A 27,334-nucleotide genomic window follows, 5' to 3' on the forward strand; every position below is an offset into this window, starting at 1 on the left:
CCCTACAGAAAACCCAGATAGTTTCCTTAACTTGGAATTCTCTTCTGAGATCTGACCCCCTGCGGCCCCGGTCCGGGCTGCCAGCATCCTGGGAGCTTGAGTCTGTCTTTCAGAGAAAACGTGAAGTTACCGTCATCAAAGTAATTTGAATTGATTTTTCTGTTTCTGCCTCCCTCTTCTCTCCTGTCCTCCCGCATCCCCTTCACCTTATCTTGCCGCAAAGCTGTAATTGAGCCCAGTCTGCAGCAAGGGATGAAAGGGTATCTCTAAGTTTCCTGAGGAAGAGCTAAGGCGGCCACTATCTGTGAGATCCTGGAACATGGAAATTTTCAAAACAACCCCCAGTGACTTTGTAACACTGAAGCTTTATGGTGCTGTTTCTCATGCAAAGTTTGGAGTTCTTCTTCACTTAACAATGATAACTTTGAACCTTAGATCATTAGAGTTTTGTAAATTATATTTGATCATCATATTAGAGTTATAAAAACATGAGGCTAATGGAGGCTCATTAGGCATTCTTAATTAGAGTCCCTTCAGAGTTTTTAAAGTTTTAATGTGAATTTCCTCAAATAAGTTTGACAATATCACGGCAAGGGCAGGATTATCCCTTTTGTAATAATTAGCCTTAAAATAATATTTTCAATCTGTTTTATAATCTTTAGGGAAAAGAAGGTTTTTGAATATCAATGAGCCACTTAACATATGTCAAACATTCTTTCATTTCTGCAGCCTATCATAACGGATTCAGTCATTAATCCTCTCAGTCCTTGTGATGGGTAGAAGCATAAGAATCACCTTACAACTGAGGAGACTGAGATGAAGTTGGAATTTAAAAAAAAATAGTAGATAGGAAGTGGTGAGCGTCTATGTGTGCATGGGTGTGGATGTGGCAGTGAATGTGCCCATTACACATGAAAACTAATTCTGAAGATGAAAAGAAAATTCAGTTAATGGCCCTTGTGCTTAAGATGCATGAGACAGACCCACATGCCTACCAACCAATCTGACCTCTGTCATAGCTCAGGGAAGAATGATATCAGTGCCCGGTTAGGTGTCTGAAGTGAAATGAAAGTCATTCAGTTGTATCTGACTCTTTGCGACGCCACAGACTATACAGTACATGGAATTCTTCAGGCCAGAATACTGGAATGGGTAGCCATTCCCTTCTCCAGGGGATCTTCCCAACCCAGGGATTGAATCCAGGTCTCCCACATTGTGGGTGGATTCTTTACCAGCTGAGCCACGAGAGAAGCCCAAGAATACTGGAGCAGGTAGCCTATCCCCCCTCCAGGGGATCTTCCTGACCCAGGAATCAAACTGGGGTATCCTGCATTGCAGGTGGATTCTTTACCAACTGAGCTATCGGAAGTCCACTTAGGTGTCTACCACAAAGTCATTTGATGACACCCAAGCCCCAAGCTTCCCTGGTAGCTCAGCTGGTAAAGAATCTGCCTGCAATGCAGAATACCCCGGTTTGATTCCTGAGTCAGGAAGATCCCCTGGAGAAGGGATAGGCTACCTGCTCCAGTATTCTTGGGCTTCTCTCGTGGCTCAGCTGGTAAAGAATCCACCCACAATGTGGGAGACCTGGATTCAATCCTTGGGTTGGGGAGATCCCTGGAGGAGAGCATGGCAACCCACTCCAGAGGTCTTGCCTGGAGAACCCCCATGGACAGAAGAGCCTGGCAGGCTAAAGTCCATTGGATCACAAAGAGTTGAACATGGCTGAGTGGCTAAGCACAGAACACACACCCAAGTCCCAAGGATCCAGACCTAGTCAGCCTCGGGGTCTCACGTATCAACTGCCTCAATGTCACTTACATGTAAAAAACTCAGGAAAGCTAGTGAATTTCTCTGTCTATTGAAGACCATAAATTATAAATCATGGAGGTATATGCAGGTCTTATAGCCTCTGAGACTGGCAGTGGAGGAAGAGGGAGGCTCTTTTTAGAGAGTTAGCTCTGCTGGAATGCTTGTTTGCATCTCTGAGGATCTTGGCCGTGAGTCAATCAAAGCCAAGAATGAGAGAACAGCAAATCCTAGCATGTGCACTGTCCCACTTTCAGGTAAAAGCGGTTCAGTATTAGTGTCCAGGTAGTCTAGGATTAGGACCATGACCCCCAAGCCATGAGCCAGCTGAAGCCCCTACCAAAGGGCAACAGGACAGCTGCTACCGAGCACCAGATCTGTCCCGGCTGAGGCTGTGCAAAACCAACAGCAGCAGCCTCTCCAGGTCCTGCCGCTGCCCTTCTAGCCCCTGAGTCATTTCAAGAGCTCTGGCAACGTGGTGTCCACAGCATCAGATTCCCGAGAGTGTAGACTCCGGGGGACAGTCTCCCCGGACAGATATCACTGGGGATGTGTCAACAGTGGGCTCTGCAATGGAGCTGGGCAGGGGCGGGGTCCATGCTCTTTCAGCCAAGGGGGTCTTCACACTTCCCTCGGCTTGCCTTTCTCGAGAGGCAGGGCTGTTTAGGAGCTCCGTTCTGGAGTCAGACTACTTGGATCTGAATCCTAACTCCACCACTCTCCTGCTCTATGATCTTAGGCAAATTACCTAGCCGACTGTGCTTTAGTTTCCACAGCTATTTAAAAAAAAAAAAAAGAAAGCAACAGAGATAATTGTATATATGTAGCAGTTTTTAATTACAGCCCTCAAATTCTTCAGCATCCCTTTCATTGAGAGGTGGGGTCTGTTTCCCTTCCCTGAATCTCAGTGGGCTTCTGACTGCTTTTGTTATTGAAAGCAAGTTTGTGTGCCGGACACACAGGGAAGCTAAACCATACCAAACGTCGGCGTTTGGAGCAGAGAAAGGTTTATTTCAGGGCCACAGGAGGAAAGGGGTGGCTCATGCCTTTAGAAGCCTCAAACTCCCCAAAAGCTTTCAGCAAAGACCTTTTATAAGAAAGGTGAGATAGCAGCACAGTTAGTTGTCGCAAACTTCTCGGTGTCAGATTCTTTATTCTTGAAGTCAGGTCACAATATTTCTGTAAACCTCCACCAGATAAACATTAGTCTCTGTCCTGACAAGAAAAGGCAAAGTCCCAAGGCTCAGATCTTGCCCTCTGAGGACCAGGCCCTGGCTAAGAGGGATGGGTCCCTTTACAGGCTGGTTACCCTGCTCAAGAGCATTCGCCCAGCACCCAGCCTGGGTCCTCCCACCAGTGCCCGGGAGGCAGATATCAGCTGGTGGCACCCTCAGGGCCAGGCCCCAGACCCTACCCAGCTTTCCTCACCGAGGGAGCCAGGCACCCGGGACCTAGCAGGCCCTCAGGCTCCTCAGGCTGCCCGAACAGGAGGCGGCAGTGGGGGGTGAGGTCTCACAGGCTGTGACCCAAGGTGACTGCAACCGCTACTAAGTGCTGGAGATGGAGGAGAGGTTCACCGCTGCCTCAAGGCCTGGGCCAGTGGGTGGCCACAAGTGAGCCCTGCAGAACACAGCCCGCAGCCTGTTCCCAGGCCACCCATCTCATCCACCGGCCAGAGTCCAGAGAACCCAGGTGAGAAAAGCACCATCTGCCTCTCACCTTACTCCCCACCCCGAGGACCACTGTCCAGTCAACCACTGGCAGAGCTTGACCTCTAACCCTGTGCTAAGGATCTCAGTAGTTAATGGTCTCTAGAGCTAAGTCTCGTGATGACAGCCACGAGCCTGCCCCACCCCTATTACACCTGGATCGGTAAAAGGGATGCTGTATGGCCTCCGCAGCTACATCAGGAAGGCTATGTGGCTTTCATCACTCTTGGAATGTTCAATCGGGAGGAAACTAGACATCACATCAGAAATCCTATTACCTTGAAAATGTTCTGGTGGAGAGTCCCATGTAGGTGCTCTCATCAGTAGCCAACGTCAACCACCAACTCTGGGAGCTACAGGGCTTGGTGAACCCTTGGGTAACTTTAGTCCCAGCCAGCGTCCAATCGGGGTGGACAGAGGAGCCTGTCCCTGCTGTCCATAGGGTCACAGAGAGTCAGACACTACCGAAGCAACTTAGCGAAGCACAGCACAAGTGAGAATAGTGCATACAAGCCCTCACTGTGAGCTAAATAAAATCAGTGTTTTATTGCCACTAATAAATTTTTGATTAATTATCCAGCAGAAATAGTAAACATTGTTAAAGGTTTACATACTTATTATAAATCTTTAACAAAATGTAAACTACTTAGAACAGGGTCTAGCATATATTAGCATTTAATAAGCATTAATATTTATTCTCCAGGTTAGATACTATTGCAACACTAAATTTCAAACTTCTGCTTATGGTTCCCTTTTAAATTTTTGAAAAACTAAGCATCAACTTAAATATTTTAAATATGCAACCTTTGTCATCTTAAATTTAAATAGTCACAAAAGATGCCACATCCAGCATATTATAAGTATTGTTGTTTTTGAAATAACATTGTTACATCACTACCTTAAATGTACCCAATGGAACTTAAATCCCACAGCTATTTGATATCTATCATCATCCATTTAAAAAATTCATGAGCATGCTCTTCTTTAGCAGTTGGAAATTTTACATTCTCCCTTTTTCTCTCTGAACTTGTTTTTCCAGTCTATTCCTCGGCCAGAATTTTAGCCTGATGTAAAATACCTGTATGCTGGAAAATATTTTACAGATGTCCCTATCAAATAACTCTCTGCAACAAAAATATGGGCATAAAATGATAAATTTTTATTTTCTATGTCCACAAGACTCTATTATAAAATGTCTTAGAGATTGAGTTATTGCAACATTATTGAATATAATTGGTTAAAACTAGATTTTCTAAATTTTGATAAGTTATTGTTTAACATAAAAAATAAACTGTTATTGAAAAAGTGTCTTTTAATGACAAGGATAGGGTTGGGATGTTTTTCTGAGTTAGCCTATACTTCTTCGAAAATTGCCAATTTAAGGACCAGCACCCAGAGATATGGAGAACAGTCCTTTCTAGCACCAATAATCTGGATTCTGTCTAGGAGCAAACACTCTATGCACTGAATATTTCTTAAGAGGTCAGTTCCTGTCATTCTCACTTGATGATATTAATAAACAGCACATGGGCTATTTGCTCCACTAAAGCCTTGGATTCTTTTTCTTTACCTGCCTGTTGCAAGGTTGGTTTCTTCTGTTAATTAGCTAACCATTTTTATTACCTTTTAAATACTTAGCACTGTGTAGTGAGTCACTTTGTATTCCTACAGCATTTCTGCTGCTTTAACAAGCTACACATTTCTTTAGAATGTCATTGTTGAAGGAAAATGCAATTTCTCTTGATAGATTTTAGAATATTGCTACTTTTAAAGCATGCAGCAACCCTCCCTGAAAATGTTTAACTGTTTGGAAAACAAACAAAACATATTGAAACCATTAATGCAATATATGCTAAAAGCCATGTTATCTCTGCAATCACTGCTTTAAAGACATATCAGGGGAAAACACCACCCGTACTGTGGAGAAAAGGGAACCCTCTTACACTATTGGTAGGAATGTAAACTTGTGTGGTCACCATGGAAGACAACATGGATATTCCCTAAAAAACTAAAAATAGAGCTACCATGTGATCCAGTAATGCCACTCATGGACATATATCCAGAGAAAACCATAATTCAAAAAGATACATGCATCCCAGTGCTCACAGCAGCACGATTTACAATAACCAAGACATGGAATCAACTTAAATGTCCATCAGCAGAGTGGATAAAGATGTAATACATATAAAGTAATTAGCCTCCAACTAATAAAAATAAATGAAAAAATAAATAAAAACCATTCAAAGGGAAAAAAAAGATGTAATACATACATAGAGTGGACTACTACTCAGCCATGAAAAAGAGCAAAACAATGCCATTTGCAGCAACATGGATAGACCTAGAGGTTATCACACTGAGTGAGGTAAGTCAGAAAGAAAAAGACAAATATCATACGACATCACTTATACATGGAATCTAAAATATGACACAAATGAATTTATTTATAAAACAGACTCACAGACACAGAAAACAAACTTATGGCCACCAAAGGGGAAAGGGGTAGGGAGGCATAAATTAGGAGTCTGAGATCAGCAGATACAAACTACTGTGTATACAACAGATAAACAATAAGGTCCCACTGTATAGCACAGGGAACTATATTCACTATCTTCTAATAAACTAATAGAATGTGAAAAAGAATATATATGTACACACACAGAATCACTTTGCTATACACCAGAAACTAAAAACATTGTAAATCAACTACTTAATTTTTTTAAATGCTTAACAGAAAAAAAGGAAAGAAAATACTCTCCTCTATGAGCATTTGTAGTCTTTTACAGAATCTAGAGAATTAAAAATCATCCACATTTTCTCCATCTCCTCCCCTTTAAAGGAGAATAATGGTTTTCAAAAGGAAAAATAAAGAGTGTGCAAAAGAGGAGGTAATTATTTTCTTATTTTTTAAGGTAGACAAGATCTGATGGTAAGTGCTACTTAAATTCATGGTCTCCAACCTGAAGCAGGCCCTATTCCTAGGCAGCAACCAGGATCAATGATATTTTGTGATTTTACGAAAAACATTTGGGATCTCAGACCAACAATAACCCTATTCCCACCATTGCCCTTTATTGCCATAATTTACTCAAATTTCTATCTTTAAAACTTGAAAGATCACTTGTTAACAGACTTAGAAAGCACTTCTAGTTCATAAAAGCTATTATGGGGCCCAATATCTAAATCTACTCCTCACTAAAATGGTGATGATTTTGGGTCAAGTTCCTGTTTAGGTCCATTGCTTTGGTTCCCATCCTAGGGGCTGACCCTGATTCACTCACTCACAATAAAAATAACACACCTGGACTCTTAGCATGTAGTCCAGCATGAGCTCAAATATTTCTTCAGCTCCACATTGGAAAAGTGACAGCCCACACTTCTGATGTGTCATCTCCACCCTTTGTAGGCTGTTACTGCCCTGTTACCTGGTAGGAAAAATGACTCCACTGGCCACCCACTCCTGATCCTCAGGAGTAGCATTCTGCGTAAGAGTAAACTCAACTAAAATATTTTGTAGAAGCCGCTCACTGATATTTTCCAATGCGATGATCACATTGCCTCAAGTTAATGGGAGCCTCACTAATAAAATCCACATGTATTATGAATAAGAACATGATTGGCAAAAGGAAAACAAGACATGTATTTAAGGAAGTGGTTGTCTATTAAATAAAGAGAGCCTGAGAGGTCACTTAAGCCTGGAGAAGTAGAAATAGTTTAACGAGATTTCACATCAGACAGAGGTTGGTGGCCCAAGTTCTGCTGCAGATGAGCTGTGTGACCTGGGAAAGTTGATCAACCTCTCTGAGTACCCGTGTCCCCATTGGCACAATGAGGCAGTAAATATGATAGTATTTCTATGAGGATTATAGATAATGAGTATAAAGTGTAGTGCTCAAAAAAACTATAGCTATTATTATGATAACATCTTGTCATTTATTGTTACATTATTTACATTTTAGCACCTGGTGAAAAGCGTAAGTGTTAATCGCTCAGCTGTGTAGGACAATTTTGGGACCCTACGGACTGTATTGCCTGCCAGGCTCCTCTGTCCATGGGATTTCCCAGGCAAGAATACTGGAGTGGGTTTGCCATTCACTCCTCCAGGGGATCTTCCCGACACAGGATCGAACCAGGGTCTTTTGAAATGCAGGCTGCATTGCAGGCAGATTCTTTACTGTCTAAGCCACCAAGGAAGCCATTTAACACCTAGAGTGTTTCGCTGTTGGTTTTTTTTTTGTTTTTTTTACACTTGATCTTAGCCAAAAGGCTGAGAAGCGATTTTTTTTTTTTTAATGTGTCAAAGGATTCATACATGCTTTGACTGTAACAACGCATATGGAAGAGTTCGGACCGATATTTTTTGGCCCAATATTTTTGGAGTCTAAAAGCTGGTTTATATGTAATTGCCCAGTATTAGTGAAGTGTAAGGCATAGCAGCAGGGAGCTCTTTATTCCATGATATCTGGACCTAATTTAAGACAGTCTGCATAGGCTGGTTAACGGTGGGGAGACTAGAAACAGGTAACTTAAAATATCCCAGGTAACTTAACAGGGCTCCAGTGCTGTGACTGGTGAGGACATGAATAGGAAAACGCAGGAGACCAACAGGGACAGCAGGCTGAACACACGAGCAGTGAGGTGGCAGGAGGGGACTCGCCCATCCACGGGGCTGCAGACACTCCAGAGCGGCTCTCTGCTTCCATCATTCTATAAAGGACCCTAGAAAAGGCTCTGGGACACTGGAATTCTCAGGTGCTATAAGGGATGGGGGCTCATTGTCCTTGTTCATATGCACGTTATCAGTACACAGACAGGTTTTTGCTACTCAAAGTGTGGTCCAAAAGCCAACAGCACGGCAGCACTTGAGAATTTACTAGAAATGCAGGATTACCCCAGATCTAATGAATCAGGACCTGCATTTTAATAAAGTCCCCCAGGGGATTCATATGTGCATTGAGGTTTGGGAGACTGTGTGTGGAGGGCTGAGCAATGTGGAGAAAGTATAATTTCTGAGCAGTGCAGAAGAAACTTAGATGCAGCAAGGTTTAGTAATTTTCTAACTTCACTGAAGCCTGTCTGATTCCCAAATCCCTGCTCCATCATTATTGAGTAGCTGCTCTTTAAACATGAGTTGGATGCCTGGTAAAGAATATGAAAATGAAAGTGTCTGTTGCTCAGTCGTGTCCAACTCTATGCAGCCCCATGGACTATGGCCTGCCAGGCTCCTCAGTTCATGGAATTCTCCAGGCAAGAATACTAGAGTGGGTAGCCATTGCCTTCTCCAGGGGATCTTCCCAACCCAGGGATCAAACCCAGGTCTCCAGCACTGCAGGCAGATTCTTTACCATCTGAGCCACCAGGGAAGCCCATTAAAGAATATAATTTCTATACAAAATTTCCTTCTGATAAGTGGGGGTTAGAAGGGGTTAGATGTACTTAAAGATTTTTCCCAGCTGGCTGGAAATAGAGGAGGGAGATATAAATCAAGTCAAGGCAAGTGATCTCCCATAAAGCACCACAGGAGTCTCTATGCCTTGAGCCTTAGACCCACTCCTGGCCTTGAGCGCCTCCTTGGCCATGGACGCTACTTTCTGCTTCATAGAGCCTGCGACAGCCCTCCCCTTGTCCTGACACCAAGTGCTGACTGCCACATCCTCTATGAAGTTCTGATGTGCCACGTTTACCTTTTCCCATGGATTTCTTTTGTGGGTTATAACTGAAGAGTAAGTATGGAATTCTGGCATTAACAGTGTTCGACAAGGGTTGCCCTGGTGGCTCACTGGTTAAGAATCCGCCGGCCAACATAGGAGACATGGGTTTCATCCCTGGTCTGGGAAGATCCCACATGCCAGGGAATAACTAGGCCCAAGTGCCACAGCTACTAAGCCTGTGTTCTAGAGCCCCGGAGCCACAGCTACTGAAGCCCACACACCCTAGAGCCTGTGCTCTGCAACAAGACAAGCCACTGCAATGAGAAGCCCAAGCACTGCAAATAGAGAGTAGTCCCCACTCTCCACTCACCACAACTAGAGGAAAGCCTGTGGCCATGAAGACTCAGCACAGCCAAAAATAAATAAAAATAATAAATCTTTTTTTTTTTAGAAAAAAGAGTATGACAGTTATTTTCTAACACAGTAAAGAAACAATGTTTGACAAACTTTTCAGACTCATAACCCATTTTCTTTCTTAAACATAATTTTCTAAAACAAAAGGAATAATCAAATCCCTACTAAAGATAGAAAGCTTGATTCAGTAAAGGATGGTATGATCCTCTAAACAGATATGCTGCCCATCTGGGGCTAGAGAAGTTCTATGTCATCCCATAAAACAGGAGATATGGATGCGGAGATTGTAGACAAACTTCTTCAGAAGATGGCTGTGATGTGGGAGGGAGAATATGATGGTAGCTAAGAAGAAGCAGGTGTTGAGAGGGAGTTTTAAAGATGGGACAGGTTTGAGCAATCTGATTTGCCAGAAGGAAGGGAGAATCCAGTGTGAGGGACAGGCTTAAGATCCTAGAAAGAATAGACAACCAACATAACAAAGTCCCGAGGTAGATGGGTCATGGAATACAGAGCACAGGTAGACATACTGGCCTCAGGCAAGGGCTGGACCATCTGTTAATACAACAGGAGAAAAGGTGGAAGGAGGACGGATGCAGATGCAGGAGGGTTTCGGCATAATGGAAGGAAGTTGAGGAGGTTGCCTTCTGGTAGCCTGTTCTCTCTGCAATGTAAGAATGAAGGGATCACTTCCTTCCTGGGGATGAAGGAGTCATTGGCGTGTCCATGTGTTTGAGGAGAGGATACGCTTGGGGATCTTCCAGTAGGTAACAGATGGCACACTCCAAAGAGTTTAAGTAAAAATAATTACTGAAGGGGAGAATCACATAGATGTCAGCTGGGTTAAGGGGACAAACAAGGTGACATACAGAGGAACTAGCAACACTTGGCAGGGAGAAGGAGGGGAGCCGGTGAGCGCTGGAGCCACAAACAGGTCATTACCGGACAGAGACAGTGATCAGAGGGACTCAGCCCTTGCTGGGCCTGTGGTGAGGTAGAGAGGAAGCAGGGAAATAGAAAACCCAACCTCTTTGTCCTCCTTGACCAAACTCAACAGTAGGCTAGAGGGCAAGCAGCCAGATGATGTCCACTGTGGAGGTCAGACAGTCAGGGCACAGAACAGACATGGTGGGGAATGGATCCACAAGAGAAGCAGCCAATAAACAGCCAGTGGAGACTGTTTGAAATGACTACTATGACGGATGGACAGATGCTGCCAGGTATGGGGCTGCCCGAGGTTGATGGCCATGAATTTCAGTGGCACCTGTCAGGGCAGGCTTGGGATTGTCCCTGGAGTGCTCAGCAGTCCAGGTGTAAGTGTGGAGAAACGGGAAGGTCTGGTTGACCCAGAGTTGTGGTTTATTTTTTCCCAGGCAGGTCAGATGGAAGTACATGAGCGGTCATGGAAATTGCCACTGGAAAGACATGTGATGGATAACAAAGTCACTCAGGCATGTCCAACTCTTTGCAACCCCATGGACTGTAGCCCACCAGGCTCCTCTGTCCATTGGATTCTCTAGGCGAGAATAGGGAATGGGTTGCCATGCCCTCCTTCAGGGGATCTTCCCAACCCTGGGATCAAACCCAAGTCTCTTGTGTTGGCAAGCAGGTTCTTTACCACTAGTGCCACATGGAAGCCCAGTGAAGTATAAGGTCTATGAAAAAGACACTGAAAAGAAGAAGCTGCTGGTAGGGAAAACAGGTTAAGTTCTTTAAGGCCAGACCCAGGGGTTCACTGCTGTTTCTCAGAGGTCTCTGAAGGGTCAGTGTTGAGTGGACAGGAGGCTGAGATCAACACAGGATTTAGTTCTGCTCACTTAAGTTCTGGACCTCCTGTCATGGGTATCTCTTTGAGTTGTGACTGTTAGTTTTTGCCTGTCATATCTTTTTTGGTTGGTAAAGTGAAAGTGAAAGTCACTCAATTGTGTCCAACTCTTTGCAGTCCATGGAATTTTCCAGGCCAGAATACTGGAGTGGGTAGCCTTTCCCTTCTCCAGGTGATCTTCCCAACCCAGGGATCGAACCGGGGTCTCCCACATTGCAGGCAGGTTCTTTTACCAGCTGAACCACAAGGGAAGCCTAAGAACACTGGAGTGGGTAACCTATCCCCTTTCCAGCAGATCTTCCTGACCCAGGAATTGAACCGGGGTCTCCTGCATTGCAGGCGGATTCTTTACCAACTGAGCTATGAGGGAAGCCCCTCATGGTTGATAAACAACTCCTCTATTCCATCTTAATAAAGCAACTCCTCTATTCCATGTAGATATCATTGGACTGTAAATCACAAGGCCCACATCATATAGGTGGTGACATCATCCAGGCCTTTGTGTTTTGAGCACTGTGGTATGCCACTTACAAGCTACAATGAACAAAATCCAATCAGAGCCCTTCCATAGGATTTAATGTGTGGATACAGTGGGAAAGAGGATCTGTTCTGTTGGATTATAAACCTAAGTCTGCTAGGGTCCACCTTGGCTCTCAGGTAGATAAAGTCTATCAGAAGAAGGAGGAAAACTAAAAGGCCATTTTTCAAAGGGATGGACAAGAAGAGCTGAGGAAAAACTCTGACAGCATTATTTGAACTCCTCATCCAGTCATGTATGGATCTATCCCTTGGACTTCCCACTTTCATGAGACAATAAAAACCATTTTGTGCTTGAGCTGGTTTTTACTGGATTTCAGCTGGTTTATATTGGGGTTTTACTGCTTTTCACCAAAAACGTGCTGAGGAAGGTAACAGTCTAGACATGTTGGAAATGCCTAACTTGGTCCTGGGGTTGGTTGATCATTCAGAAAACCAAGGAGGGTTTGGATTCTTCTCGCCCCCAGAAAGGTTCAGGCTGGTACCCACCCAGCGGGCCCTCTGTTCTGATTTCCTCGAGCCCAGCTCAAGGGTCATTTTGCACAAAGGCCACACAGGCCATCTAGCCACCTATGGTCATCCCACCTTTCACCTTGGAGCTGATTCAGTTCAGTGTTGGAACAGCTTGTGAGTGAATGATAACAATATCAAAAATGACAGAATCATGGACTTTTCTGGTCCCATACAATATTAGTATGTGATTAGCTGGTCAAGTCCCTTAACTTTATTGATGTGTAAAATGATAGCAAGGGGCCTAAGAGACTGAACTACGATTACCTAATTATACAGCAGTAGAGGAGGTGAGGGAAAGAACCCAAAATTGATTGAAATGTACTGAGTACTTACCACATGTCACATGGTGATCTGTTTCACCCTAGATAATATACATGTTTCAATGCTGTTCTCTTGAAACATCCCACCCTCGCCTTCTCCCAGAGTCCACAAGTCTGTTCTATACATCTGAGTCTCTTTTTCTGTTTTGCATATAGGGTTATCGTTACCATCTTTCTAAAGTCCATATATATGTGTTAGTATACTGTAATGGTCTTTATCTTTCTGGCTTACTTCACTCTGTATAATGGGCTCCAGTTTCATCTATCTCATTAGAACTGATTCAAATGAATTCTTTTTAATGGCTGAGTAATATTCCATGGTGTATATGTACCACAGCTTCCTCATCCATTCATCTGCTGATGGGCATCTGGGTTGCTTCCATGTCCTGGCTATTATAAACAGTGCTGCGATGAACATTGGGGTGCACGTGTCTCTTTCAGATCTGGTTTCCTTGGTGTGTATGCCCAGAAGTGGGATTGCTGGGTCATATGGCAGTTCTATTTCCAGCTTTTTAAGAAATCTCACACTGTGGGTTTTATATACATTTCTTTATCCTTCAAACCATCCTGCAACCTGGGTTTATCACCACCATTTTCTAGATGGAGACACTGAAGGTTACAGGTTTTAAGTAACTTGTCAGTGGCAAGGCTGGAATTCATGCCTCAGTCTCTTTGCCCTAAAGCTTCCCAGTCTTTTTAAACTCCATAGTGCCAGCTCCCTATTGTAAAGAGAGAATGCAAATTTGAAGAGGAGTTATAATATAGCTTAAATTTGAAAGCTTCTCAAGTTGCTAACACTGGTTGGAATATACAGGAAGCTGGTCTCTCCCATGATCTCTCCACCATGAAATATTCCTACTGGTGACCTTTGGGAAAAGTCTGAGCACACACTGTGCTCTTAAACAGTGAAATGTGTGCAAAAACACCAGGCTTCCAAATAGCTTCTTCTGTTATTATGATGGGATAGGAGGGAAGGAGAAAATAGAAGACTTCTGCACTGTCAAAATAAAATGTAGTTGACTACTGCCAAGGCAGTTATTCCTGGAATGTCTAATTATTAAACCAGAGGCTGTTATCAAAAAGTCAAGCATTTCATTCTCCTCATTCCAGCAAGAAGCCCTTAGGAACCTCAGTTCAGCAACAGAGGGAAAGAAATCCTTCTCTGAGAACTGTGAAAATTCCAATTTTATTTGAAAGAAAATTCTGCCATCTCTTTGGCAAAAGCTGCATAACATGCACAGTAAATAAAATAGGCTGACATCAAAAGACCTCACTTTCCTCCTGGAGCCTGTAGGCCCCTCCTGGGCCTGGACCTGGGCCTGAGCCTGCCCCAACTCAGCACTGAAGGACATGCCAGGCTTTGGGCACCAACCCACAGGCTCTGACAACCCTCAATGCTTAACCCTTGCCATTTCTATCATTTCTATATGCAGTTAACATTTACTAATTACTAATCACATGCTGTGCATTATGCTAAGTCCTTGACATGGCTTCTCTCTCTCTCTCTCTCTCTCTCTCTGGCAGCACTGTGCAGCATTCAGGATCTTAGTTCCCCAACTAGGGACTGAATCTGTATCTCCTGCAGTGGAAGCACAGAGTCTTCACCATTTGACCACCACGGAAGTCTCCCAGCATTTTCTCATTTAAATGCCTCAACAACTCTATAAAGCAGGAAGCACTAGTATTTCCATTTTGTAAATGAGGAAGCTGAGGCTTGAAAAGGTTAAGCAACTTGCTTGAGAGAAACCGGTGTTTTGCGCCTCCCGGTGCATCAGTGTGAAGCCATATCCTCAGGCTCCTAAGGACAGAAGAGAAGGGAAGGAAAGGAAGCCACACTTTCTAGCACTGACTTTGTGTCCAACACCAGGCTGGGGTACTTTACATTTCTTGTCTCCCTCTTCCTCTTGGTAAGCCTGGTTTATGTAAACAACCCTATTTTCTTTTTTCTGTTTTTAATTAATTAGTTTATTTGAATTGGAGGTAATTACTTTACAATATTGTGGTGGTTTTCGCCATACGTCGACATGGATCAGCCATGGGTGCACATATGTTCCCCGCACCCTGAAACCCTCTTCCACCTCCCTCCCCACCCCATCCCTCTAGCTTGTCCCAGAGTACCAGCTTTGAATGCCCTGCTTCATGCATTGAACTTGCACTGGTCCCCTGTTTTACATGTGGTAATATACATGTTTCAATGCTATTCTCTCGTCATCCCACCCGCCTTCTCCCACAGAGTCTCAAAGTCTGTTCTTTACATCTGTGTCTCTTTTGCTATCTTGCATATAGGGTCATCATTACCATCTTTCTAAGTTCCATATATATGCGTTAATATTCTGTACTGCTGTTTCTCTGACTTACTTCACTCTGTATAATAGGCTCCAGTTTCATCCACCTCATTAGAACTAATTCAAATGTGTCCTTTTTTTATAGCTGAGTAATATTCCATTGTGTATATGTACTACAACTTCCTTATCCATTCATCCGCCAATGGACATCTAGGTTGCTTCCATGCCCTAGCTATTGTAAACAGTGCTGCAGTGAACACTGGGGTACATGTGTCTCCTTCAATTCTTGTTTTCTTGGTGTGTATGCCCAGCAGTGGGATTGCTGGGTCATATGGCAGTTCTATTTCCAGTTTTTTTAAGGAATCTCCACACTTTCTCCATAATGGCTGTACTAGTTTGCATTCCCACCAACAGTGTAAGGGATCCCTTTTCTCCACACCCTCTCCAGCATTAACTGTAGACATTTTGATGGCAGCAATTCTGAACAGCATGAGATGTAGTTTTGTGGTTTTGACTTGCATTTCTCTGATAATCAGTGATGTTGAGCATCTTTTCATGTGTTTATTAGCCATCTGTATGTCTTCTTTGGAGAAAGGTCTGTTTAGTTCTTTGGCCCACTTTTTGATTGGGTCATTCATTTTTTCTGGTATTGAGCTGCTTGTATATTTTGGAGATTCATTCTTTGTCAGTTGTTTCATTTTGTATTATTTTCTCCCATTCTGAAGGCTGTCTTTTCACCTTGCTTATAGTTTCCTTTGAACAACCCTAATTTCTATACAAGCTAACTAGTTAGTGGATGACTAAGTGATGATTTGACACAGATCACCTATTCTAGAGACCCCTTTCTACATACACCTTGTATGTGTAGATGACTGAAGACCTGACTCTCTGGTACTTTAGCTGGAGGATCTTAAGCAAATCCCTGAACCTAAGTATCCCACTTTCAAAAAAGGACTAATAATCCCTCCTTAAGTAAATGGAATGTCATGTATAGGAATCCTTACTCATTTTAATTTTACACACACACACCTCTCTCCCCTATTTTCTGCAGCACCACCTGGTTGACACCTCTCAGAGAACTCCCCACTCAGCAACACTCAGTTCAGTTCAGTTGCTCAGTCGTGTCCGACTCTTTGTGACCCCATGAAGGGAGGCACGCCAGGCCTCCCTGTCTATCACCAACTCCTGGAGTCCACCCAAACCCATGTCCATTGAGTTGGTGATGTCATCCAACCATCTCATCCTCTGTCATCCCCTTCTCCTCCTGCCCTCAATCTTTCCCAGCATCAGAGTCTTTTCCAATGAGTCAGCTCTTTGTATCAGGTGGCCAAAGTACTGGAGTTTCAGCTTCAACATCAGTCCTTCCAATGAACACCCAGGACTGACCTCCTTTAGGATGGACTGGTTGGATCTCCTTGTAGTCCAAGGGACTCTCAAGAGTCTTCTCCAACACCGCACTTCAAAAGCATCAATTCTTTGGTGCTCAGCTTTCTTTACAGTCCAACTCTCACATCCATACATGACCCCTGGAAAAACCATAGCCTTGACTAGATGGACCTTAGTTGGCAAAGTAATGTCTCTGCTTTTTAATATGCTATCTAGGTTGGTCATAACTTTCCTTTCAAGGAGTAAGTGTCTTAATTTCATGGCTCCAATCATCATCTGCATTTTATTTTGGAGCCCCCGAAAATAAAGTCAGCCACTGTTTCCACTGTTTCCTCATCTATCTGCCATGAAGTGATGGGACCAGATGCCATGATCTTAGTTTTCTGAATGTTGAGCTTTAAGCCAACTTTTTCACTCTCCGCTTTCACTTTCATCAAGAGGCTTTTTAGTTCCTCTTCACTTTCTGCCATAAGGGTGGTATCAAGTGCATATCTGAGCTTATTGATATTTCTCCCAGCAATCTTGATTCCAGCTTGTGCTTCCTCCAGCCCAGCGTTTCTCATGATGTACTCTGCATATAAGTTAAATAAGCAGGGTGACAAGATACAGCCTTGACATACTCCTTTTCCTATTTGCAACCAGTCTGTTGTTCCATGTCCACTTCTAACTGTTGCTTCCTGACCTGCATACAGGTTTCTCAAGAGGCAGGTCAGGTGGTCTGGTCCGTCTCTTTAAGAATTTTCCACAGTTTATTGTGATCCACATAGTCAAAGGCTTTGGCATAGTCAATAAAGCAGAAATAAATGTTTTTCTGGAATTCTCTTGCTTTGTCAATGATCCATTGGATGTTGGCAATTTGATCTCTGGTTCCTCTGTCTTTTCTAAAACCAGCTTGAAAATCTGGAAGTTCATGGTTCATGTATTGCTGAAGTCCGGCTTGGAGAATTTTAAGCATTACTTTACTAGTGTGTGAGATGAGTGCAATAGTGTGGTAATTGGAGCATTCTTTGGCATTGCCTTTCTTTGAGATTGGAATGAAAGCTGACCTTTTCCAATCCTGTGGCTACTGCTGAGTTTTCCAAATTTGCTGTCATATTGAATACAGCACTTTCACAGCAACACTCCATGTGTGAGGATTGTACATGAGCTCCAGGAGACCTCCACATCAGAACCCACATCTTGGTGAACCTGTCCCTCACCTGTTATTGGGTTAGCCAAAAAGATCATTCAGGTTTTTCCATAGTATCTTACAGAAATAGCATCTAATTTGGCAAATGTTAACAGTTAAAGATATCCTGCTATTTTCAGTCATGAGGACTAGAGATGTCTTTGCAAAGTCCTAAATCCCTTAAGGGATCCTTTGGCCTGCTGATCACCTTTGGGTGACTTCAGTCTCTTTTACTTCAGAAAACCTGACCACAAACTCGGGGTTTTTGTGTTCTTTTGTTTAAAGGATTCCCTTCTTTAAAATCCAAACTCCCAAAGCAATGCCACCTTTCAAATATCCATTATCATTTTCCTCTGAAGATCTACCTCCTCCAGCAAACACTGACTAGATTTTTTGAACCCCTATTTTTACCAAAAATTGGAGAAAATATATAAAAAGAAGACACATTCATACCAACCCCCCCATAGCATTTAGCCACAATGAGTCAGTCCTAGAGCTGCAGAGTCGCCCTTCTGGTCCTTAAGTCAAGTACACATGGCCTGTCATGTACTACATTCATGTGAGCCACACAGAAGGGAAACCCATTACTCTAACTTAGCGGTGACCAATGGTGCAGGTCAGTCAGGTCATTTTACAAGGTGATATCTGAGTCAGTATCATTGTGTGTATCTAGTATCTGGATGAGGAAATTTAGACCTGCATTTCTCTTGAGCTAGGCATTTTACCAGTACCACAGAACGTGAGTCAAGGTTCTCAAAAGATTAAAAGGAACAAACACAGTTCACTCACAAGACACAGTTTCTTGCTAGTTCAGCGGTTTCTGACCAGAAGCATCAACATCAGCTGGAAACTTGTTAGAAATTCACATTCTCAGGCCTCAGAACCAGCACGTCAGCACCATTCTGACAAATCACCTCAAGAGAAATGCTCTGCTAGTCAAGAGAAGCCATCTGCTCACCAGCATGCTTTTCTAGAATCAGGATCCTGCCACGGAGCTCTGGAACAATTCTGCAGTCATGAGTCCTGAAGCTCCTGGACATCTGGTCAACCCTACACACAGGCCTGTAGAGTCAGAGCGCACCCTGAAGGAGAGGGAAACAGAGACCAGGGCCTATCCTGGATCTAGCCCAGGCTCGAGCTCCCCTGCTCAGCTGGCACTAAGGGCCCTGGCTGGAACTAAGCCCTGGAGAGGCACTCAGAAAAATGTGAGGAAGGTATTTCAGAGCACAGGAGCTCTGGAGTCTGTGGGGGCCAGGGAGAGGAGCAGTGGAAGGCATGGGGAGCCTCACTTGCCACGGTCTAAGGACAATAATGCTGTTGTCTTCTGTCTGCACAGCTTGTCCCAACTGTCGATTAGAACTGGCTACTACTGCTCCTGGGTCAGTCTTTGGTGTTCCACAGGGCCCAGCATAGCATCTTTCATGTGAGAAGACCTCAGGAAAATTTGCTAATTGCTCTATGTGTAAATCTTATGGTTGCTTTTAACTAAGGAGAAAGCATGCTATTTGCAGTTTAAGCCAACCACCCCCAGTCACTGTGGGAAGCTTGTCTGGGTCACACAGTAATCACAGCAAGTCAGCAGCACACCTGAGACCAGGAGATTACTAGTCAGGTCTTTATGAGTCTAAATACCTGCTCTTTCCACTCTTCCATGTTGCTTTGGGGCCATCAGAAGTTTCAAAACCCAGAAGTTGAGAAGGTTAGGTTAGGTGGAACCCAAATAAGGTTTGGGAAGAATCAAAAAGGTCTCTGTGAGAATCTCTAAAATAAAGGGCCCACAAGCAAACTGTGGCTACAATGGTAGGTCTCCTCTCTCCTCCTCCAAACTATCCCTCATTTAGACTGCACTGGTTTAAAACAAACTATTTGACACTCCTACAGAGAGTGGAATCTAATTCCCCTCCCCTGTATATGGGCTGGCATTCGTGACTCATTTTTAATAAATTTAATATAACAAAAGAGATGCCTGCTGTCTTCCAAGGAAGGTTAGAAAAGACTGACTCCCTTCTAGCTTTTTGGAGAGATCACCCAAAAATAGTGAGAGATGGCCATGGAGCTCCAGGTGTTCCAGACCCCATCTGTTTTCATGTGTCTCCACCAGACGTGCCAGTGGTGAGCTTTCAGATAATTCCATGCCTCTGCCAAAGCTGATATCAAATGGATCAGAGACAAGCTGTCCCGCCAAGACCTGGCTAGGTTATAGATTCATAGGCAAAATGTTGTTTTAAGCCACTAAGTTTTGAACTGGTTTGTTTACATAGCATTACATAACCAGAACATAACCCAAACCAAAGGAAGTGAATAACACCCTTGGAAAAGTAAAGGGAAACTGAAAATGTTAGCACTCACAGGAGTGGTTTTCAGCATCTATAAATGACATATTTTTGCCTCTTTATCCAGTAAAGGATATGGACAAATGTACAAAGTCAGTAAAATAAGGGAAGTATTCAGTGCCTATTAAAGTTGCCCAGGAAATCTGAATATTTTATTCTAAATAAGATTTCCACATCCAGATCAAAATTATTGTGAAATCAATTCATCATTTGTTTTCAATTTGAATTGAAAACAATTCATCATTTGTCCAGCAAGGACATCTCTTTGTTGGTATTTTATAGATTTTCAGGTTGGAGGAAAATTTTTACTTTGTAGTCTATTTATGGGCATCCATATTGCTGCTTTTTGCTTGTTCTACTTAGAAAATTCATTGATTTTACACTCTAGGGTATTCTCTGGCATTCTCAAGGCCCAATCTGTTCTGTCTCATGTGGTTTCTGCTCTCTACTCTACCTTCTCCTGCTGATGACTCTTTTCGAATCTCTGGCTCTCAATTTTGGTCCGCCACACCATACCCCTAAATCATTCAACCACTCTGCCCTGTGTTTTTCAAGTCCTATCACAGTCTTGTACCTGTTCAAGCCTTCCAGCCCCTGCCCTGGTTCAGTGCCCTGGGCATCTGTATTTTTCTACTATCATCTCCCTCCTCACCCCAACTCACTTCATTTCTTTTGTAGGTAGTGGTGGTTTGGTGGTTTAGTAACTAAGTCATGTCCTACTCTTGTGACCCCATGAACTGTAGTCTGCCAGGCTCTTCTCACCATGGGATTCTCCAGGCAAGAACACTGGAGTGGGTTGCCATTTCCTTCTCCAGGGAATCTTCCTGACCCAGGGACTGAACCTGGGTCTTCCGCATTGCAGGCAGATTCTTTATCAACTGAGCTATGAGCAAAGCCCTCTTCTGTAGGTAATTATTGTTATTCCTAACTAGTCTTCTTGTTTCCAATACCTCTTATCTGAAATCCTGGCAGTGTGTTGCTATCTGATATATCTTGATAAAACAACAATCTCATCAAGTCACCAGTGCCTCCTAAGTCAAGCCAGAGCACATGACAACACCATGCCTTTCATGATCTGGCCACCGTCCTCCTCTAAGCCTCATCACACACTCTTTCATCTCTCCACAGCATTTTTCCCAAAGCCTGCATACAGTTTCCTAAGTACACCACTTTGCTTCAGGCTTCCTTGTGTTTAAAAATACTGCTCTCTCTCTCTCCTCTCTTCCCTACCCTTCTCACTACACAACCAAAAAAGGAACTCCTGTTTATCTTTGAAGACACATCTCAGCTCTCCACTCTCCTAGGCTGCCTTCCCTGAATCCCCACTGAAGAGTTACTATCTCCACTCCTGTGAGCGTGCTTCTACGGCTGCACACAATATGTGAAGGAATCAAGGTATTTGCACATCAGCCTCCCCTAAAGGCCTTAGGCATCTTGAGAGCGCCTGTCCTCTTTGTCACTGTGCCCCAGAGCCCAGCACAGAGCCAGCAGCACAACAGAGCTCAATAAATGCTTTCTCAATTAAGTAAAAGAGAGTAAAATGAACCACCATCCAGTGGTGGATTATCTAAATAATAGACCAAGTGTTCTTAAAGAAAAAAAAAAAAGCTTCTAGAAGCTAGCCAGGCAACCAAGGCGTACAAAGTTTATATCACAGTAAAGAAGCTGAAGCTGGATCAGCAGCACTACGGGAAGTGACTGAGCTGATTCAGTCAGAGATTAGGAGATGGGGGCCAAGTGAACATAAGCCATTCTGTTACAGTAACAGCTCACGCAAATCCTGGTTGGAGTTAAGCCTTACAAACTATAAGAGCCAAATGGCTTCTCTACCTTGTCCTTACCTCTGGTCTGATCTTTTCTTAGATGAATAGCTGAGTTTAGTCTTCAAACATTAATAAAAATAGGAAGAAGCTGAACTGGATCCAAAGAAGAAAAATAAAAATTATTACAGGTGAGTAAATGAAGGATAAGAAAACACTAAAGATGTTCAAGAACCAATTTTACTTGTAGGAATTAACCCTAAGATATTAACTAAGAATTTTTATAGAATGTTTGCTATAATAAAGTCTGTAAGAAAAAAAAATTTTAATGGTGAAAAAAATTGAAAACAACCCAAGTGATGAAACTAGGAGATTAGATATTTAAACATCCATATATTTGATAGCCAGGATATGGAAGTATAAACATGGAATTATGTTCAGAACTATAATTATTGAAACAATTACATTACAGTATATATATATACATATATATAGCAAAATTCAGTTTTATACATTTACATATATATAAAATATATATGGAAAGAACTCTGAAAGAAAATACAGCAAGATGTTGGCAGTAATTATCTCTGAGTATGAGTTATAGATTTTATAAATTTTGCTCATTTGTATTTTCTGTGGTTTCTAAAATTACCATATATTACTATATAATTTTTTAGTTAATGTAAAATAATGGTAGAAATTGGTATGATTTATAACCAGCTGTAATCAGAAAACCTTTATAAAATTTATCTCCCAGAAGCATAAAATAAACATATGAGCAAATTAGACAAGGCCAAAGGTAACTCTGCTGATGGTGACTGCAGCCATGAAATTAAAAGACAATTGCTCCTTGGAAGAAAGGCTATGGCCAACCTAGACAGCATATTAAAAAGCAGAGACATTACCTTGCTGACCAAGGTCTGGCTAGTTAAAGCTATGGTTTTTCCAGTAGTGTTGGACCATAAAAAAAGCTGAGTGCTGAAGAATTGATGCTTTTGAACTGTGGTGTTGGAGAAGACTCTTGAGAGCCCCTTGGACTGCAAGGTGATCAAACTAATCAATCCTAAAGGAAATCAGTCCTGAATATTCATTGGAAGGACTGATGGTGAAGCTGAAGCTCCAATAGTTTGGCCATCTGATGCAAAGAACTGACTCCTTGGAAAAGACCCTGATGCTGGTAAAGATTGAAGGTAGGAGGAGAAGGGGATGATGGAGGAAAAGATGGCAAGGATAAGAGGATAAGGTTGGATGGCATCACCGGTGAGTAAGTTCCAGGAGTTGGTGACAGACAGGGAAGCCTGGTGTGATGCAGTCCAGGGGGTCTCAAACAGTCGGACATGACTGAGCAACTGAACTGAAAGATGAGTTGGGATGAAGGCATGAAGATTCAACAGTGCCAGATTGAAGAGCTTGATCTTTATTCTAAAAACAATATGGAGCACTGAATCTGTTTTGTTCAAAAGAGTGACCTGAACACAATTGTTTGGAAAAATATTTCATGGGTAGAGCTAGGCTTGGTGGCTAACTGCATTAGATAGAGAGAGGAGAAAGCAGAATCTAGTATTTCCAGCTATAAGGTTTGAAGTTTAAACATGGGGCAGACAGTGATGGCTTTGACAAGTCTAGAGAAAGAGGAGGAATTTGGAAATGCAGAAGGAAGGTCATGAGTGAGCTGGACTTGAGTTGTGCTCTATCAGCCAAGAAACTGCGGCTCTCCACTCTTAGAAACTTGATGTGGATTCTTGTCAGAGGAAAGACTTTTTTAAAAAAGAAAGAAGGTTCATTTGCATAACAGAAAGAGACTCACAGACTTAGACAATGAACTTACTGTTGAGGGGAGTGGGAGGGATGAGGGGAAGGGAGTTAGGGAGTTTGGGATGGACATGCACAAACTGCTATGTTTAAAACAGGTAAACAGCAAGGTCTACTGTACAGCACATGGAACTCTGCTCCATGTTATGTGCCTGTCTCAATGGAAGTGCACTTTGGGGGAGAATAGATACACAAATTATATGACTGAATCCCTTGCTATTTCACCTGAAACTATCACAACATCATTAATTGGTGATACCCCAATATAAAATAAAAAGCTTAAAAGTAAATAAATAAGGAAAAAGAGTTTTTTTTTAAGTGTGTGTGCATGTAAACTTGACACAGTTCTCCAGATTTCCTAGATCAGTATTAGATTTCAGAGGTCAGATTTAACAGAAAGCTAAGTTTGGAGAATGACTATACTGCGTGTGGGAAGAAATATCTAGCAAGGAATCAGCAGAAAGTATGTAGAAAGTAATTTTTTTCATCCTGAGTATCTAAAACTGAAAAGACATTAAAAGATCACAAAACCTGGGGGAAAAAGAGCAAAGGAAAAGAGAAGTATATTTTTAAAATCTGTTCATTGATATTGTAATATAATTCTTGACTAATTTATTCTTCGCTCTTTTCCTAAAAGCTGTCTTGTTTTATCCCTTTAATATATTCATAGTCATTTATAATTTCAGATAAGCTCTTTTGGTTCATTCCAAACTGGATTTTAGTGAAAAAGAATGAAATGAAGGCTGATGTGACTTCTCATTGATGCCATGATCTCCACTCCAGCATGGAAACTTGGTACAATGAAACATCAGTTTGTGCAATCACAAACCTCAAAGGGCATATCATTAATCAAAGGATGTAAGACCAGCCAGGATCCTGAGTATTTATAAGAGAGATAGATGTACAAATAGAAGAGCCCATCCAAATATAAGGTCTATGGGAAAGTTTTCTCTACACAAAAGTAATGGCTTGGTGTTCTGTTGGAAAGCCAATTTACATGGATACCCTGTGAGCAAATGACTTAGCCAACACTAAAATGAGGACTGGCAAATTTAAAACTTGTTTAACTCTGAATTCATCTACTCTTTAACTTTTCTGGGAAGAGAGAAGCCTACAGACAGACCCACACAGACATTTAAGCTTGGATTGTGAACAGCATCCAGCTCCCATCAGCATCAAGCAGATGTTTGGGGAAAAGATATATAGTCATCTCGATTCAAATAGAGGCATTTTCTTAAATGACAGCAACGGGTCTTCCCAACATATGCCATAAAAGTGTTAGTCTGCAACTGAGATGTCAGAAAGAAGATCTGACAAGCATTACCCTCAAATGATGCAGAGAACTGTCTTAAGGGTCATTATGAAATATATCCTATAAAGTCTGCAGTGCTGAGCAGATTGCATATGATTCAGAAGCTGCCTTTTTTTTTTTGGAAGCTACTTCTTTTTTTTTTTTTTCATTTTTAAAACCTTTTAATTTTGTAGGGTATAGCTGATTTTAAAAATGCTGTGATTGTTTCAGATGGACAGCAAAGGGACTCAGTCACATGTATACATATATCCATTCTCCCCTAAACTCTAGAAGCTAATTCTCAACTGACACAACCACAGGAGGACAGAAGGGTGGTACCTTACTGTGGGGTGAGATGCCAATGTTCTTCTGTGCTTCTCTTTTAAAATTTTATTTCCAGCTCTATGGAGGTTTAATTGACAAATTAATTTTATAGGTTTATTTATTGAATTTAACTGCATTAATTGTGTATGAGTATTATTTGTTTATTAATTGTATATATTTAATTTCTTTAATTGACAAAAAAATTGAATATGTTTAACATGTACAATGTGTTTTGATATATATATACACGATGAAATGATTACCACAAACAAGCTAAATAACAAATCTGTCACCTAACATAGTTACCATGTATGTGCACATGTGTGATGACAACAATTTAAGATCTACTATCAAGCACATTTCAAGTATACAGTAGGATATTGTTAGCTGTAGTCACCATTCTATACATGAGATTCCAGGAACTTATTCACCCTGCATGACTGAAATGTTATACCTTTTAACCAGCATTGTCCCTATGCTCCCCACTCATCCCCTGGCAACTACTATTCTAATTTCTGCTCCTGTGAGTTTGATTTCTTTAGATTTCACATATAAGTGATCTCATGCAGTATTTGCCTTTCTGGCTGCAAAAGCTTCTTAGCTAAATCAGATTTCTCTAGGTTTCTGAACAAAACTTCTCCTCTCACTCCTATGCTACATTTATTATTCTTCTCTCTTGGTATAAAGAAGACTTTCTATTGTTCCTGATGGTACTGTCATAAAATGACAATATCAACACATGTAAATGCTTATCATTTACAGAACACTTTCACAAAAACTCTGGGGTTAAGTAGGGTACAGATTATATTATCACTAATTTACAAATGAAAAAACTAAAGCTCAGAGCCCATTAGCCTAAAACCCCATTCAGCCAGGACTGGAATCCAGATCCTTTGATTTCAAATTCCCAGCTCTTTGCGATGTGCCAGACTGTCCACCTTGCTCAGCAAGATCCTTTCATAATATTGGACCTCTCAGTTATGTCCAACACCAGCTACTAGGATGCTCATGGCATAGACTGATGGCAAAAGGGCCTTAGACAGCTTATATGTCAGCTGGGACAGCATCATGCATTTAAAACCTTTCTCCCTAAACACAGCCGTTGCAGTGTGAGAATTTATGATTTGCATCTTTGGAGCTCACTTACAGACTGACATTCAAAGACAGGTGTCCTCCTTTGCTATATCCTGGGCTTTGGAGAGGACTTGACCTTCATTTTTATCTCCTGAGGGAGAATCTTAAGATAGCACATTACAGTAGATCTATTCTTGCACGGGCTAGACCTACTCTAGTCACAGGCTAACATAGGTAACAACTCGCACAATAACAAATATTGTTCTAAATATTGCTATAAACAATTTAAGAATTATTGTTAGGCATGCAGTGAGCACTCAATAAAACTTAGCAATGTTTACCGAGTGCTTACCATGTGCCAAGCATGTGTGTGTGCGTGGTAAGTCACTTCCTTCATGTCCAACCCTAGGGACTGCAGCCCACCAGGCTCCTCTGTCCATGGGATTCTCCAGGCAAGAATACTGAAGTGGGCTGCCATGCCCTCCTCCAGGGGATCTTCCCAACTCAGGGATCGAAACTGTATCTCTTATATTTACCGGCATTGGCAGACGAGTTCTTTACCAGCAGCGCCACCTGGGAAGCCCATGCCAACCATAGAAAAAAGCATTTTACATGTAACATCTCAACAATCATGAGATATTACAATTATCCTCATTTTATAGATGAGAGACTGAGTCTGTAGGAGACTAGATAACTTTGTCGAGGTCACAGAGCCAGTAAACAGCAGACTCAAAATTCAAAATTCTCCCCTCCTGTTTCATTCCAGACCATGAGACGCCATTATGGCATTTGTAACAGACTCTTCAGATCACGAATTTTGGATCGAGTAATCCTCCTTTAAGACACCTCAAAAGGCACAGAGTGCAATAACCGTACCCAGGGCTGCTCTGCTTTCTATAAACTGTATCTCTTTTCCACACGCTGCATGCCTCACTCCTGCTAGAAGTTTTCCATTTCAGTTTGCCTTCCATTCCACAGGCCCAGGGAAACCTCTGAAGTTAATCCACTCCTCAGGCTCTTCCCACTGAGCCTCTGCTGGTTACAGCATTTCAGAGGGCCTCTCTGTGACGCACACGCTAGCTCACAGATTGCATATGCAGAATGGAGATACTGAGACTGGTCCTCCTTA

At 42.3% G+C, this 27,334-nt stretch overlaps 1 protein-coding gene across 1 annotated transcript in view; it reads left to right on the forward strand.

Annotated features, from left to right (window-relative positions):
• Nucleotides 1–2,381: 2,381 nt before the first annotated feature.
• Nucleotides 2,382–27,334, forward strand: part of LOC139034858 (serine/arginine repetitive matrix protein 2-like) — a 120,812-nt gene continuing 95,859 nt past the window's right edge. Inside the window, exons 1-2 of the mRNA XM_070467087.1 lie at nucleotides 2,382–2,548; nucleotides 3,110–3,313. Coding sequence (XP_070323188.1) covers nucleotides 2,382–2,548; nucleotides 3,110–3,313 — 371 coding nt within the window. The remainder of the gene's footprint in view (nucleotides 2,549–3,109; nucleotides 3,314–27,334) is intronic.

This window comes from Odocoileus virginianus, chromosome 4, assembly GCF_023699985.2.
Source record: "Odocoileus virginianus isolate 20LAN1187 ecotype Illinois chromosome 4, Ovbor_1.2, whole genome shotgun sequence".
Lineage (NCBI taxonomy): Eukaryota > Metazoa > Chordata > Mammalia > Artiodactyla > Cervidae > Odocoileus > Odocoileus virginianus.